General features: G+C 46.9%; 1 protein-coding gene across 3 annotated transcripts in view; it reads left to right on the plus strand.

Annotated features, from left to right (window-relative positions):
* Positions 1 to 17,660, plus strand: part of DGKG (diacylglycerol kinase gamma) — a 136,268-nt gene that overhangs the window by 84,481 nt on the left and 34,127 nt on the right. For all 3 annotated transcript variants that reach the window (XM_016200189.2, XM_016200190.2, XM_016200191.2), the window contains one exon: positions 1,677 to 1,767. In XM_016200189.2, coding sequence (XP_016055675.1) covers positions 1,677 to 1,767 — 91 coding nt within the window. The remainder of the gene's footprint in view (positions 1 to 1,676; positions 1,768 to 17,660) is intronic.

Here is a 17,660-nt window from a genome sequence, read left to right on the forward strand (position 1 = left end):
CCCTGGACCAGGATCAGCAACTTGTTAAAAAAAAACAAGGAATTTTTAGGCCCAAATCTTCAACTACTGAATCTGAACTTGCATTTCAATGAATTCCCAATTCACACATATTCACATTACTGTGCATGCAGAGAAACCATGATCTAGAACAGTGTTTCCCAACATTTTTTCACATCATGGTATGCATAGAAAACAAAAGCATTTGTTTGGCATACAGATGAGAATGCCCGCTGTGACGCCTGCCCCAGACCCCAGCCCGACCACCCTGAGGCCTGAGATTGACATCTCAGGCATACTGATGATGCAGCTCACTGGGTGAGAAGCACTGGTCTACTTAAAGTGCACCCAGTTCTTCTTTCTTCACGAGGCAGAGCTCCCTAAATCTTGCTTATTCTTACTTCCCTCATGATTGATCATTACTTTTCATGCAAGCTAAGGGTCAGATAGGCTACTTCCAATCTTAGAAGTACAGTCTCATCTTCAAGTTCTAGGTGGACTCTTTGAGAAGTGCAGAGAAAAAAGTTGTGTCTGCTATTGTGAAGCGTCATCTGCTACGGCCTAAGGAATACCAGAAAGAAATAAGAGCCATCTTGCCTCTGATGAATGCTCCTTTCCTCTTAGTTCACAAATCTAAACATGGAGGATCAGCAACACTCAAGGCAGCTTCCCCTCCACTGAAGAATGTGACAAGAAGAATGTGATTTTTTAAAATCCTTCCTTAGCAAAATCTGCCAGCTTATCAACTGGACAGGTGTCCCTTCTCTTAGCCAGCTCCTGATAGTGGGACAACAGTTGGGATGGAGGAATGGAATACCTTCAGAAACACTTCCTGGTGAGACCATCTGATCAAGACAACCAAGTGTCCGGGACACACTGTCTGACTTTGCAAAGCCCCCAGCTACATGGGACCCCATTGTTTTTCCCCACTAAGGAAAATGTTGAAAAATGTAAAGCTCAAAATGGTGAGAACTCTTACTTGGAAGCAAATATGACAAGGTCTACCCCTAAATCAAAGATAGTCATGGCCTAAGCAAATACAATTGAGGAAGAAGTGGGAGAAACAATTGCTACAAAACGACTCATTTTTTTTTCTTCTCTTTCCACCTTGCCTGTAAATCTGTGTCTAATTCTCTGCACTCTGCTTCCCCTACTCAAAGCATAGACAAAGTAGCACACGTTTTGGCTGGTTTATCTGGAGCTATCCCTCCACTGTCCTGAGACTGTACATCCTCAAGTCTCAAAAGGCTGTATGATCTTCCCTTTATACCCCAACTATACCCAAAAGAGGACTCTGCCTGAAGTCCCTCTGCATTAGTAGTGGAAAGGACAGTGACCAGAGCCTACTGCTACTTGCCACCACTGGTTGATTCTCATGGAACTCTTCCCTTGGTCCAGATACAGAGGCAAACAGGCCTTTCTCCTACTCTGATCAGGAAGTTCAGAGACCAATTGGCAGTTCACCCAGAGTAGCCATGCTGCCTAAGGAATGAATGAGTTTTTCCTCTAAGTTAGTAGCAAGAACAGTTGGTAAAAAATTTCTTTCCCTGATCATCTAATTAACAAGTGCTGAAAACAGAAGCTTGGGGAATGCGGGCCTCCCAGCCCCAGTGATATAGCTGTTTTACATGACATTTCAAATACAGAATATTGAGCCATGTCTCTGCTTCATGGTCCAGGATGAAGAACAAGCTGTGGTACTTTGAATTTGGCACCTCGGAGACCTTTGCAGCCACCTGCAAGAAACTCCACGACCACATAGAGTTGGAGGTAAGTTCCCAAGTGGGGAGAAGGCTTCCTGGACCTTGGCTCTGCTCAACTGTCACACCCATCCTCAGGACATGTCCCCTTGGGTCCTTAATTGGGGATCCAGAGTGTAGTCCACATGTTGTACCTCCATCTTCTGCAGCGTCACTCAGAGGCGGCTCCACTTGCTGCACCGGCCTTTCTTGGCCTGTCCAGGGAGTCCTTGGGGCTCTGAGACGCAGTGACCCAAAGAACCACAATCCATTCCTGCCTTCAGCCCTCTTCCCACTGTGGCCTTGCAATTCCCTCTTTTCAGAGAGGCAAAGACAGCTGCAGCGAGCACAGGGAGAAGACCTGCTGCTGGGGTACAGGCCCTGTCCCAAGCCCAATCAAAGTCTGAGAACTGGTGACCACAGGGCAGCAGAGGTGAGAGGGAGTTAAGGCCAAAGGAGACCAGACATCCCCCAGCTCACCTGCCTCAGCTTTCAAAGCTGTTCCAAGTAGCCAACTTATAGGTGCCCTGTGTTAGCTTTTCAGGGGTGCAACCTGTGTGGTCGCCCAGAAGGGCCCTCCACTGAATGCTCTTCTGTCACCGTCTTGAAATTCCTGATAATATTTTAACAAAAGACCCTGCATTTTCATTTTGAACTGGGCCCTTCAAACTATGTAGCTGATCCTGTTGGTGCACTCGTGATTTACTGACTTCTTCCGGCACTTGTAGCAGCCTGCCTGCCTCAGACGGTTTGCCCGTCGGCTTCCCTTCCCGGGTTGATAAGCTGCCCACTCCCACCCACTCACCCCACTTCTGCTGGATTGCTCTGGTGAAGTCCTCTCACTGCTCAGATAAGGTCTCCTTGGTCTCGGGCCACCTAAAAGCCCAAACTTCTATGCACACCAGCTCAGTCTCTCCCCTGCAGGACCTCAGGCCCATTGGTTCCCTTACCCATAGTTCTCAGCTCCCAATCCCACCTTTCCATGGGATTCAGACCTGTCTTCAGCCAGTATGGGCTCCTCCTGGCCCACTGGCTTTGTCCCTAAGCCTGCCTTAGCGGGCAATTGGGCCTGGGCATCCCTATAAGGAGGAGCATTTGGCCTGAAGCAGTGTGGGAAAGCCCCACCACTTCCAGCCGGAAGGGAGTCTGCACTCACAGGGAGTGTTCACAAACAAAACACAAAGCCAGAGATTCTGGGCTTGCATTTGACTCATCTGTCTGCCTCTCCCCTTTGGCTGGTTGCTGGGTTACCAACCCCAGGGTGGGAGGAGCCAATCCCACTAATCCCCTGAACTTTTGGCCAGCTCAGTTAGAGGGCAGAGAGGCCCAAGAGCTGGGGTTCTGTCCCCAGGTGGTACCACCTACACCTGGAGAGACCAAGGAGCCAGCCATCCTCTGTTGATACATAAATCCATTGCCTGGAAGCTGCAGCGAAGGAGGAGAGTGCTGAAGGTGTGGCTACCAGACTGTGCATTTTTCCTATTGGCATGACCATCTAGTGGGCTCTCTTTAAATATACCCTAAGTGAAGGACAGCCCTGGCCTAGCCACTGCCAGCTGCAGGCACACAGTGACTGCCTGTTCTCCTTGCAGCTGGCCTTGAAACTGTGCCCAGAACAGAGAAGCTCTGTCCCCCTGCCTCTGTGGCCTGCCCTCCGGAATCCCGGATTCCTATTCCTGCCTCCATTCCAGCCTTACCTGTGGACGCCTCTAGGTCCAAGACACAAGGGCTCTTTCTCAAGTGCACAGAAGGCTGGTAGCTTGGCTGCTAAAGATGCTGGTGGCCTCTGGTGGCTGGGATGGTGGATTTTAGGGACACTTCCTGTTTTCCTTATCTCATCATAATGAGTCTTTTAAGTATTTATTCATGAGGCTAAGGGGTGGGGTGTCATATGACAGGGCGTTCTTGATAGTCAGCAAGATTGGAGCCATGGTTATTGCATCTAGAGAGCAGTAAGTGGATGGTCCTGTGCCTTTCGATCCAGAGGGGACAGAGAGACAGAGGAGGGCGAGGCATGTGAGTGACGGGTGTGAGGAGGCTACAGAGCACCGCAGGTAGATGTGAGAGCACAGGGGCCTCAGGAAGAGCAGGAGGAGAAGCTATGTTAAGCAACCTTCTACATGTAGCCACTGCACACAACAACTCAGGCCTGTGAGACCAGCACACCCATCAGCTCACGGCCAGCTATCCCGAGAATAACCCTAGACTGGTATTTATACTACATGCCACCACTGCAAAGCCCTACCCCTACCGCAGCCTTTATTCCAGTCACACAGCAACCCTGTGAGCTAGGCAGGCCAGGTGTTATTGTCCCCCTTTCATGGAAAAACAAGCAGAGGCACAGAGGTTTTAAAGGGTAAACAGAAGGGAGAGACAAATAAAAGTCGCATGCTTTGACTGCCCACAATCATGTGTCCTCATTTGGCACAATAACCCAATGAAGCAAGTACTACCACATTTCTTTAAATGAAGAAACCGAGGCTCAGCTACATTAAGCAACTCGACCAAAATTTCATTGCTAAAAACTGGTAAGAGAGAAGATTCTAGATCTCCTGGTGTGAGTTTAGCTTACAAGCCAGTAAACTGTTTTATCTAACAAGCGCTAGACTCAGTGAATTCCTCAGCACGATGCCATTTCTTCTTTATCGAATGTGGGACCATTCAGTTCCCTTTCAGCGGAGGCAGCTGGGGAGGTCTCTGAGAAATGCTTTGGGAACAGAAGACACAGTCCTCTGGCTCATTTGAGGAAGGAACGAGTTTAGGCTGGGGGGTAGGTGAGAGAGCGAGAGAGGAAAAGTGCCTCCAAGTTTACAAAGGATTTTCCTACATAACATCTCATTTTATTTTGACCCACAACATGTAGGGTCACTTTATGGGTGAGGAAACTGAGGCTGAGAGGTTTAGCAACTTGAGAAAGGGCACAAAGATAAAGGGTTCAAGGGGAAGATAGGAAAGTCTAGATTCTGTGTGTGTGTGTGTGTGTGTGTGTGTGTGTGTGTGTGTGTGTCGCTGATAAAAGTTGGATGGTAAAAGTTGGAGCTGCAATGAGATTATGGAGGGAGGGTCTCCATTAAAAGCCTCTCACGTAGAATTCAACCTGTTCCTCGGAGGCCAGGGGCTTGTTGAGAAAGTCTAGGAGGCTCAGTCTCTTCTGAAATTAAGCTTACAGCCCAATTGACAGACACATAAGAAGGAATATAGTACTCACTTAACAAGTGCTAAGGAGATTCGAGCCAGGATCCTGGGGAGCCACATAAGCCAGATCACTCACGACAGAGGAGAAGGAGACTCTAGATCTATTGCTTGCATGCAGACACTAGGCCAGGGCTGGCACAGTGAAAGGGGCCTGGCCTGGTCACACAAGACCTGGGAGTTAGCCCTGTTCTGCAATTAGGTGAAGTAACTTGCTAAATGGTGTGTCTTGGCCTCAGTAGTCTCGTTTATAAAATGGAGCAAAAGGGGGATAGCCTACTTCCCAAGGCCATACTTCAGATTAAAGTTTTTAGGGTTTTGTTGTTTGTTGGTGTTTTTTTTTAAGTTACTGGCAATAGTGCTAAGTGCCTCACAGAATCTGCAAAGCAGCCCCAAGTGGCAGGTGTCAAAATCACCTTTTCAGAGAAGGGGATACTAGCTGAGAGAAGGCAAGAAGGTCACCTGAAGTCTAAAGCCTATGAGTGGTCAGGTCAGGCTTCAAATACAGATTTGACCAAAACCAGGGAGTTTCAGGGCAGTCCTGGCACTTTAGCCTGGAGCAGAGATTCTCAACCAGGTATGGGGCATATCTGATCTGCTTTTATTCACATACTTTTATTTAGTTTAACATTTCAGATAACATTAAAACCAGGCATGAGATTTTTACAGTTATCAAAAAGAGAGCATAGCCCTGACCAGTGTGGCTCAGTGGTCAGAGTGTCATCCCGGGCACTGAAAGGTTGCGGTTCAAATCCCTGTCAAGGGCTGCAGGTTCAATCCCCGGCCCCGGTCTGGCTGGGCAATCAATTGATGTGTCTCTCTCACATCACTGTTTCTCTCTCCCCGCCCCCCCCTTCCTTCCACTCTCTCTAAAAATGAATGGAAAAAATATACTCAGGTGAGGATTAACAAAACAAAAAGAGAGAGAGCACATAAAAAAATATTGTAAATGTTCACCCTAAATGCTTCCTTCACAGGAACACACAGGAAGGCCTGTGAAAACTAGTCTGTTCCTGGGAAATGGGTCCTCAGTAAATTGTGGTTGACCCTAATTAAGAAGCCAGCATGTCACCCATATGACTCTCATCACACCTGGTTTAAGGCAGCCTCTCGGGGTCTCTCAGAGTCTCTGGCTTCTCTTCCCTTCCAAAGCTGTCCTTGATGTTCATTTTAATCTGATTTCACCTGAATAAACACGTGGGGGATGGGGCGAGGGAGGGACACAGTGAGTCACCTCCGCACCCCAGGCCCAGAATAGCCTTGCAAAAGTTTTTGATGTGATCATAGTTAGGTGGAGCAAACTAGGCAGGCTTCGACTCGAGCACTTCTTTTACATGCTGTGGAAATTTTTCATTTTACTGGCTAAAAATAAGGACTTCCAAAATTCCTTGATATTTCATCTACTTTAAAACAATGTTCACAAGAGAAGGCGAGCCAGCTCCAGTAATATGAACCGCTGCATGGGGAAAAGTGAGTCCAAATTTGGAAGCTGCTCAAAAATAATCTGTTATCCAGTATATTTTGGAAATCTCTGCACATCAGTTCCCCTGCCTCTTTCAATTGAGGATTTTTAAAAAACCTACTACAAAGTCTTGAGAACAGTTATGTCAAATGCTCCTGTTTCCCCCTCACTTGGAATTGATATTTGTCAATATTTTTTTATTCCTTTCAAATATATTTTAACCAAAGAAATAAAATACTACAGGTAGAACTGAGTTTCCCCCATCCTTTTCGGTCTGTGACTTGCCTCTTCCACATGCCATTACGTTGCTGAGATGTCTCCATGTCAATGTTGATAGAGCTAGCTTGTACTTTTAGCTGTTCTGCAGCGCTCCGTGAAGGCCTCACCATAACAGGAAGGAGTAGAAATGGGAACACAGACACCACCAGTGGGAGCGTAGGTGAGAGGCCACTTTGTTTGGCAGTCTATGCTGAATTGGAAATGATGCTGTGGATCGTATGACCCAGCAGGTTCTTCACAACCTAGACCTAGAAAATCTGCTGCACATGGGCTCCCAAGAGGATGAGCGTGGAGGAACTCTGTGGCACGTATTTATTACAATAAAATGCAGCCAACCCAAGTAACTGTGTTATTCTAACACTTTAAAAAGACAGTGTGAGTGAAAGCCCTAAATGCCACTGAATTATAACTTTAAAGTGGTTAATGTTGTGTTATATGAATTTCATCTCAATTTTTTAAAAATTAATTTTACCAAAGGGAGTACGCTGGGCACAGTCCTCGGGATATTTAACCCATATCGTGATATGGGCCCTGTCTATGAGAATCATAAATTCTAAAATTAACATTTAGCATAGCCGTGTACATGTAAAGAAGCCAAATGAATAATGAATCTGATTACTCTCAAGCTGGGCAGATACTTTTAGCTATTCCAGTCCAACCAAGTGCCATTGCTTCTCAAAAGAGAGAAATCAAAGACTTTACAGGATAAGTAGCTTGACCAAGTTCACCCAGCCAGTTAGTGGCAGAAGAGAACCCATGGCTCTCCAGCTCCAACTGGGGCATTCTCTTATTCTGCCTTGGTATTCACCTGCAATATTGCACACTTTTACTTTAGAGGGGAAGAGATCTTCAAGCACCTTGGCCTCTTCTAGCATCATCGAAACCTTCTCAGCTTAGGCAGGTAGGGCCTTTCAGAGCTTGGAGTAATGAAGGTGGGAACTGGCCAGACGCTCAGCACATCAGCCCGTCAGCCCAGCCACAGTGATCCCAAAGGAGATAAAATGAAAACATGTTCGTGGAGAAGGGAAAGTTGAAAAGAGCATTGGTAGAGATTCTGAGTTCATGGAAAATGAAAGGTGGCAACCTGATTATGCATCAAACCCTAGAGTCAAAAGGAAGGCTGGAATGGGCCTTGGAGAGATAGGCTGCTTCTGGTCTCCCCCTTCCTCACTCGAGTCCAGTGGCTCCATCATTCCAGCATCATCTTCATTGTGAGACCACCCAAGGCAGCTCAAACGCTTCAGATTTCTTCTTCTTGCTCATCCTACAGTTCTGTCTGCTCCAGATGCCCCTGCCTCAGTTTCTTCCTGCTACCTCTTATTATGTCCATTACAGTCTTTTCCTGATTATAAAAGTAATCCAAACTCATGGTAGAACATTTTAAACTACAGACCGGCAAAAAAGAAGAGTAATCCACAATCTCACCGTCAGGGATCAGCACGGTTACGATGTTGGCCTTGCTTCAATCCTGTGATAATATTAGCCTTTCTTTCTCTAAAATCAGGCCTCTGGAGGACCTCTCTGACTCTTTGACTTCCTAAATCCTTACCCATTTCTAAACAGAGCCTCGTTCTCCCTGTCTCTCCACCTCTTTTAGCCACGCACTGACCACAAGTTTCCTTCACTGATCCTTAGGCTTCGAGCCTCCTAAAGAGAAATTGTTCCTGTCAGTCTTCTCTTATAAAATTTCATTGTTGGCGTGCAGTTTCTCACACAACTTTTTTTCTCTTTTAAACAACCCCCGTTTTTATTTCCTTCAGATGTGTGCCCCATGTTTCACTTCAAGCCTCCATTCATCCACATGCTTTTATTTTCTTGTTCTTTTTCATTTCCTTTGTTCTTCATGAATTGCTTTGATTTTCTTTGTCTTTGGATTCTTGGCTATCCATATTTTGTGTCTTCCAAGGACTTTGGAATAACTTTTAAGGATGAATTCTCATGCTTACATTTCACAAAGTAGTGGAGGGATATGCAGCCCAGTGGATAGACGAGGCCCAAGGAGGTCTCGGAAAATCTCAGAAAACTGAGGTTGGGGTCACATGACTCAGCGTGTTGGATTAGAAGGCACCCCCACAAAAGGTTCCTGGAAGATCTCCAGGCTAACCTCTGCCTCAGTGAGTTTAGCTTTTTTACTGCCAAGGTCCCTTAATGAAAGAATAACTTTCCTCAAACAAATGCATCTTTTAAGTAATAATGAACTCTGAGGGCTGTCAATAGCAAATATATGACTTCTCTTAAACTTTTTAAAATATTGAAAATAATTCATATCTTCATTTCCACACTCAGGAAATTCAGGGATCTCAGCGAAAAGAAGTATTTTAACCTTTTTCTGCTTCTACAACAGAAACAAACAGAGAATATTATATACAATATGTCTTATTGGCTATAGTAGATAGGTTTTTGTTTGGCCACGTTGGTCAGTGTAATCATAAACTTGCTGATCCTAGTCTTCTATGGAAGACAAATTAAGAAGGTAGAAGAATTGACTATTTTAGGAAGGGCACATAATCTAACAAGGGATCAGATAACCACCACTGTGCACACATACATAGTATATCTCAAGACCTTAGATCAACAAATTAATAACAACAGCAGCCACTTACGGAACACTGACCTTGCGACACATTCTGCCCTGGCTATTGCATACATCGCCTTGTTTAATCTTCATAATAGCTGTGCACGGTGTGTATTATTCTCATTCCTTACACTGAGTTCCTGAAAGATCAGTAAGTACTCCAAGTTCAGGTGAATTTCAAGCCCATGCACCCATAATTCCACAGGCCTCCCTGTAGGAGATGGGCTTCGCACTACACTTTTGCCGTCCACCTACTGCAGGTGTCTATCGAGCTGGTCTTGGGGTTCCCACTGGGACGTGGCATATCTAGTAGGCAGTCAGCTGCTTGAAGCAAGGGCTCTATCTTTTTCATTCTGAATCCCCAGGCCCAGAACAATGACTGAAATGAGGTAATGGCTCTATATTGATTGTAAAATTGAATTAGAGTGTGAAAAATCTCATTAATGTGAACACTAATAGAAATTACCACTTGACCAGCTTCAAGTGAGACCTTTTTGTTGGAAGCCACCAAAATAAAAGGAACCCACCTTGCTGCATTTGTAACACAAAGGGGGAGATGGCTGAGCCTGCAGCCTGGCACTCAGACCTCCCACGCCCATCTCGGAGCTGTTGCTGGGACCTCTGAAAGTAACAGAGGGTGTGGGACAACTGTGAACCGGGGACAGGAAATGCCAGAGTTCTCCCACCTCTTTCCCACCAAAGAGAGTTAAGACAGTGAGTGGGCAGAGCCCATATGGCACCAAGGGTGCCAGGCGGCTAAAGGGTCAGAAGTGACCCGGAAAGGCAGAAGAAAAGGGTCTCATTCTGAACCCTCTCTCATGGCCCAGAAGCCTACCTGCCTCTGAGCCTTGCCAGTCCCTGTAGCCATCAGCCCTGTCTATCTGCAGGAAAATCTGATCCCTCAGAGAGCCCTATCCACCCCAAGTTAGCCTGAGCTCCCCAGACAGCCCAAAAGGCCTGTTCATCTGCATCCAGAGCAAGAATGCCTCAACACACCAGGTTGCCTTAACTTGGGGAGGGTGGAGCAGCGGATAGGAAATGGCTTTGCCCTCTGTCCAACTCTGAGGCAACCTACCACCATGAGCTCTCAGAGACAGCAGTGTTGTTTTGGAAACTGGCACCCAGTGCAGGTTTGCTCCTGGAAATGAATTTGGTTCTCCCCAGCTGCAATGTTCTACTTCCAGCCTCCCTGCCAACACCCCCTTCCAGCTGCCCCTCTCAAAGGCACCATTGTGCCCGCCTGGCACAGCAACAGAGGAGGGCTGAAGAGGAAGAAAACATTTTCTGCCCATGGGATGTTCTTAAGCAGGTTGTGTGTACATGGCTTCAATGCTGCATTCCTTGAACCCACACAAACCCGCCAAAACTCCATCATCCCTGTCACAGATGGCAGCCACCTTCCAGTCTCTCCCAACACAGCTCGCTGTCAGAGAACGCGGAGCACGCAGCTGGGTGGGCAAGGCTGGTGGAAAGGGGGAAGGGGGTCAGATGACATTTTTTCAGAGCAGCACTCCAGCTTGCCAAAGCCAGGCTGAACATAGATGCTGAATCCCTGATCTGGAAGGGGGTTGAGTCCCACTTACCACTCAATAAATTCATTCTGGCACAGTCTGCTAAGTGCACATCCAGCCTCCTCCTGAATACTCCAAGGATAGGCAGCTCCCTACTTTCCCAGATGCCTGGTCCATTTCTGGACAGCTCAGACTTTTAGAAAGTTCTTCCCCATGTTGAACTGGGATGTGTGTCCCGTTCATCGCCACATCCTTCCCTTGTCAGGACTTAAAACAAAACAGGTGCACAATAAGTGTCTGTGGGATACACCGCAGAATTCCCCATCCACTGGGCCTATTTCTACCCTCTGGCGGCACACAGAACAGGCCTTCTTGTTCCTCCACATGACTGCCCTTCATAGGGCTGAAGGTCTATCCCCCATGTGGTCTCTCATTGAGCCTCTGAGCTCAGCACCCCCAGTTCCATATACAACTCAATGTACAGACTCCTGACTCCTGACCACTCTTCTCTTGGTAGACTCCATATTTTTCCTGTGTCCTCTTTAAAATGAAGGTGTGAATCCCTTGTATCTAGAATACTCCAAAAGCGACCTCATAGGGAAATAGCACACAAAATGAGCAGGAGTCCGGTACTTACCCTATAAGTTGGGCTGTTTTCTTAATCTCGTCGTTTGCATCTCACGCAGGAAACCTGCAGGTTCATGAAGCCTACCATGAACCTGGGTAAATTTGGAAAAGAAAGATCTTCCTTAGTTTCACTGAGTCAATGTTTCTTCATCTGTAAAAGCGAGGCTACAAATACCAATGTTATAGGATTGTAAGGATTAGACATGTAAAGTGCCTAGTCTATAACAGTTGAACAGTAAATGATATATATTAATGTTACCATATAACATATGTGTGCATTTGTATTAGTTTCTAACTGCCCACAGCAGACATTAGCTCCTAAAATGATATAAAACAGTCCCTCTGACTGTAAGGAAGCCGCTGTCCTATAAGATTTACCTAAATGCCAGGCCAGTTTTTTTAATTGTACTGGACTGTCTTTCCAATAATGCTATCACCACTCATCAACACCACTCCATTTATCGCCTTTTCTTCCCTCAGGAGACACATATTATTGACACTAAAAACATTCTCTCTGGTTCTTCCCTAGGGAAAACAGATATCATTATCTGCCCTGGCTGCTTTTCTTTCACTCCCAATAAATTTCTCTGTCCTGGCCACAGGCCCTGCAGATATGCAGATCTCTACTTCCTTCCCAGTGGTGTGCTGGAGCCAGCTTGCTTGATGGCAGATCTCTTCCCAACACTGTTTTCAGTGATGCTATGTTGGTAGCTTAAAACTGGCCAGAGTGAGAGTGTTCACACCAGGGAACACCACAATCAGAGCTGCTTCTCCTCCTCCCTCTCCCTTTTTTCTGGAGATCCTGCTGTGAAGCATTTAGCAGCACATCACTGCCTCTAGCACTGACCTACTGTGAGTAGCTAGAGGAGAGGAATTGTGTCCCATTTCTGTTCCATCCCCAGGGTCTAGCACAGAGTAAGTAGGTTCTCATCATCCTTGATGGATAAATGGATGCTTTTGTCTCTGTCTCTTAAAGTCTCTCACATCAATTGTGCTCCGTGTGCCCTATTCCTATTACCAACTCTTCAGATAAAGGTTTCCCTTAGCTGTGATCAGCGGACCACTTCTTGCAGACTTGGGTTAACCTTCTATATCTCTCCCTAACCTGGACCTTCAGTCCACTTTATTCTGTCAGTATATTTATCCTGGGAAGTTGTGGGGATTCATCTGGAAGGAACAAAACCTTGTCAGGTTCTTTAAGGAACACCTTGGTTTCCATTTTGGGATTTCTCCACAGGTTCTTTCTTTCAATTAACAAATAGTTCTATCGGTCACCTGATATGGGTAAGACATGCCAGAAACTCTGGAGAACACAGAGCAGTGTAATTAACATATGGGCCCTGCCCTCTGAGAATTTTAAGTCTCCTGGGAACAGACAAATATGCATATACATGTCAGAATATGCATTCCCTATGAGATAAACACAAAGCAATGAGAATTCAGAGGAGAATATCAATTTCTAGCTAGAACACTGGGAAAAGCCTCACAGAGCATAGAGTTTTTGAGCTGGAAGGGTAGGATTTTAATAGGCATAAAAGAGCTGACGAGCAGTTTAGACAGTGAGTACAGCAGAAATGAAAGCAAGTAGGCCCAACTCTCTGGCTTATACGCAGATCAGTTTTGGCTACCATTGCCTGGGCTTTGTTAGAGCCCAGTTAACCCTCTTTCTCAGCTACTTTCTTCTTTCCAAACCAAATAGGACCTTGGACCAGAATGCCCAGGCTTCCCCATAGTTTAACTCACATTCCAATCTGGCAGACCACCTACCAGAGTCAAAATATTTCCACTATAAAGGATGGGGTAGCACTACCACCCCATCCTTACCAGGACCCTACAGGACCCTGGGGCTCTCTCTTTGCCTAATGGCTATCAACATCCTGATCCCTCAATAAAGGTGGGGGGCGGTGATCTTGGTCAGGCCTTTATGTCAGCCACCTCTGCCTCTGAGTGTGTATCTGAGGCTCTGGCATGGATTCCAAGCATCAAGGGGAGCCGCTCTCTCCTTCTGCCCATCCCCTCTCAGTCCATCAGAACCCCCTATTCAAGTGCGTCCAGGTGTCATCCACCTCTTCCTCAGACTTCTCCCTTCCTCCCCACTATAATTGAAATATTACTTGCCCTAGACATTGCTTAGCACTTCCCTTCTTTCTTCTTCAAAAGATGCTCCTCCTCCCATCTCTCACTCACTTGGGAAGGAAATGACTCCAGTATCACCCTAGACCAGTGTCCCGCCACTGTGTTCAGCATCTTCTCTTCCATTCCATCTACTCCCATCCTAGGCATTCCCAACTTCTTCTTCCCTCTATGCATTCACCCAACAAGTATTCACTGAGTATCTTCTCTGCCTCAAACATCCATGAAAACCTTTTCCTCAATCGTATTACCCTTTTAGATCCAATTTTCTCTCTCCAGCCTCATTTGTCATACAACTACATGGCGATTCTGACTCTGTTCCCTCACTACCACTACCACTCACCTTTGAGTCCCTAGTTTAGCCCTAGCTCTTTGAAGGGATAGCTGTGTAATCCAGAGAGGTCATTTACCAACTCTAGGTCTCATTGTTCTCATTTTGGTAATTAGAGATTACCAAATCTAATGTTCCATCTGGCTTTCTGTGCTTTGGCCCTCACCCAGCTGCCAAAATATTCCTCTTTACAAAACCACTCATGACCTCTTGGTTGCCAATCCAAATGACCAATGGTCTAATTCCAGATATGCTGACTCTGATTCCCTGTGTGGCTCAGGCCATTTCTTTCATCTCTTTAACCTCCATTTTTCTCATCTATAAAATGAGGTGATTGCACTGAATGGCTTTTCAAGACTCTTCAGGTCTTTGATTCCATGAGAACATAAATACAGAGAAGAGAGAAAGAGAGAGATCTTTTTGGGAGAGTGGACAGGGAAGAATTCATGGAGAAAATGGCATTTGTAGAGATTTGGTAGAAAAGCAGAGAAAGGGTGCTAGGGTGTCCTCAAGGGGACTGTAATGCAGTAATGGGCCGAGACAGGGATCATCCTCCACTGATTAAGATCTCTATAGTGGAAGATTCAGGTTGGCAACACCTGAACCCACTAACCAATCTGAACATCACACACACACACACAAAAAGAGACAAGCAAACTATGTGCCTCCTAATGAGATGCAATAGGAAATATACAACCCCACTGATAAAGTATTCTTGCCAAAAAGTCAACCATGAATCTGACCAGGCCTCTCGATCTAAAAGTATCAATTCAGTAAAGATAGAAGAGACAGACTAAGAATATGTTTTAAAGACACTTCAGGATGCAATCAGAAAAATCCAGAATCTGGAAAATGCTACAGCCTTACGCCTCGAAGTGTGGTCCATCTCACACCCAGCATCAGTATTACCAGGGAGCATGTGGAAACGCAGAGTCTCAGGCCCTGCCTCAGACCTCCTGTATCAGAATCTGCATTTTAATAATCCTGCAGTGATTTGTGTGCACATTCAAGTCTGGGCAGCACAACTGTACAGGACAGATGACCCATTTCCTTCAGTAAATATTGAAAGAGGCCCTGGCCAGTGTGGCTCAGTTTGTTGGGCATTGTCCCTTGCACTAAAAAGTTGCAGGTTTGATTCCGGTCAGGGCACATGGCCAGGTTGAGAGCTCGATCCTCGTTAGGGGGCATGCAAGAGGCAACCGATTGAGGTTCACCCCTCAAGTAGATGTTCCCCTCTCTCTCTCTCTCTTCCCCTCTCTCTAAAAATCAATTTAAAAATCTTAAATAAATAAATAAATAAATAAATAAATAAATAAATAAATATTAAAAGACAAGGGAAAAAACTATGGGGAACTTACAGATCAAAAAAACTAAAAGACATATCAACCAAATTTAGACTTTTCAGACAAACCAATTAATTTTAAAAATGAGACTGGGGAGGAAATTTGAACAATTACTGGATATTTATTGATACTAAGGAATAATTGTTACTTTTTAAGAATGATAATAGTATTTGGGTAATTTTTTTCATAAAATCCTTAAAGATAGAAGTATTTATAGATTAAATGCTAGAGTATCAGGGCTTTGCTATAAAATAGTTCACTATGGAGATGGGGAAATGAACTGGGGTAGAGTTAAAACAAGATTGGCTGTGAGTTGCCAATTGCTGAAGCTCTACTTTCCTATATATTTGGAAATACCCGCAATAAAAAGATTAAAAAAGAAAGACCAAGAGAGAGTCATCAAAGATGGGAGGGAAAAATTACGATAACACAGTGGCAGGAAACCTAAGAAAGAAAATTTCAAGCTGAAAGGGGACAAGTGTCCCCAGAGCCATTGGGAACTGGGTTACACCTTAGATGGGGCCTGGGAGAGGTCATTCCAGAGAGAAGACACAGCCCAATGGCAGGAGGATGAAAAAAAACAATCTGCGCTCTAACCCAGAGAAAATCCCCGTAATGGTGGCACCGTGAATCCAGGTTAGAAGAAGGGAGAATTTCCTAGTTGCTAAAAACTGAAACAGGTCATCAAATAAATTATGGGATCTCCTTCTCTGAGGACCTTCAGAAATAGGATCGACAGAGCTGAAATGGAGGCGGCCTTGTTCAGGGGAGAGAAGGTTCAGATCCGCAGCCTTTTCGGGTCACCGAGAAGGGCAGAGGGGCGGGCACGGGGGGCAGGGAAGGCAGGGGGGGTGGGAAGCCCGCAGCCCGGGCAGGGAAGCGTGGATCCTCCCTCCCTCCCTCTCTCGCGTCCTCTGCTTTCTGTCCCTTTCGAGGAGCACAGTGAACTCGGTGGATCCTAGTTCTGCCCAGAATTATGGGGGTTTTAGGGATTCAAGATGGGGGGAGGGAATGATTGGAAGGGAGACGAGGAGTACGAGTCCCCAGCGCGTTTCACTTGCACATACTGTGCCTTGGCTTCGTAACCAAGTCTCCAGTTACCTACGCACCCGCCCTCCGCCACGCAAACCCACCACCCTCGGCGCGGAAAGAAACCAGAACTGTGGGTACTGTGTGCGCAAGGGGGGCCAGTGTGGAACGTGGGGGACAGCTGCGGGCCGCGCGGCGGGGCCTGGGAGGAGGCGGGCGCGGGCAGATTCCTGAACCAGGGCCAGGCGGGCAGGAGCGGGGCTGGCCTCGATGCACCCCGCCCCACCCCGCGCCTGCAGAGCGCCTCGGACCCGGACCCCCGCGCCCCGCACCCCGCCTCCCACGCACACTGGGAGCGCCGTGGCGGGCGCGGGCGCGCGCTGCGCGGGGCCGGAGCTTTCCGTCTCAGCCCGGCGCTGGTCTATAACACCCGAGCCCCGCCGCAGCGCGGCCCCGACTCCGAGCCGAGCCCGCTGGCCCAGCCCCAAGGCGGGGCACCGCCAGCCGAGCGCGCGGGGCCGCCTCCCTGCGCTCTCCCGAGGAGCCCCGGGAGTCCGAGCGGCGGGAGGGGTGCGGCTGACGCCATGGAACTGTTCCGGGGTTCAGCTCAGAAACGCGCTCGGGAGCGGCCCCGGGCTCGTGTTCCATTTCAGCCGTCAGTATACCACCGTTGGCTCCACTTTCCCAAATCCTGCGCGGCAACTTTCCACCTCTCCCGAGACCTAAGCCGGCCTGAGGTTCTGAAGGAAATCAGTGTGTGATCGCTGGTTCAAGAGCCCGGGACGGGCCTGCGGGGACGGGCTGTCGAGGCTCTGCCCAGCGTGATGGTGCGGCCACGGGGCCATTAGAATGCTTCCCAAGGTCTCAGGTAGTGAGAGGATGGTTTCAGGCCGAAATACGCCTCATGGCACAGATAACACTACTAACTGCAATGATACTGCAAGCGTTATGGAATGTTACTGTCTTCCAGAGACCAATCAAGCCCTCGAAGTAGATGCTTCTTTCCCCACCCCACCCCCATTTTACAAATGACAAATTAAAGCCCAAAGAGGTTAAGGAACTAATGCGGGATCACGCAGCTGGCAAGTGAAGGAGCTATGATTTAAACTCTTTCCAAAACACTGCATTGCCTCTCAGTTTTCAAATAGGTACATTCCAAAGGTGGGGGCATCTACTGTCCAACAGTCTCCAGGCTCCTCCCACCTCTTCTATTCCCAATGAGATAATAGGGGAAGGGGATAATTTATCAGAAAGCAGAGTGAGAACTGTTTGCTCTTCCAGAGAGAGGTTAACTTAACCAAATTAAAACTAACACTCCTAGATTGTTATGGCTGGAGATGGAAGGGACAAGGTACACTTAAAACTGCAATAAGGAAGAAAGGTGGGAATACTATGTCCCAAGCACTGTGTTGTGCTAATGGTACACTTTTTTTTTTTTTTTT

Source organism: Miniopterus natalensis, chromosome 6, assembly GCF_054644295.1.
Source record: "Miniopterus natalensis isolate mMinNat1 chromosome 6, mMinNat1.hap1, whole genome shotgun sequence".
NCBI classification, from domain to species: domain Eukaryota; kingdom Metazoa; phylum Chordata; class Mammalia; order Chiroptera; family Miniopteridae; genus Miniopterus; species Miniopterus natalensis.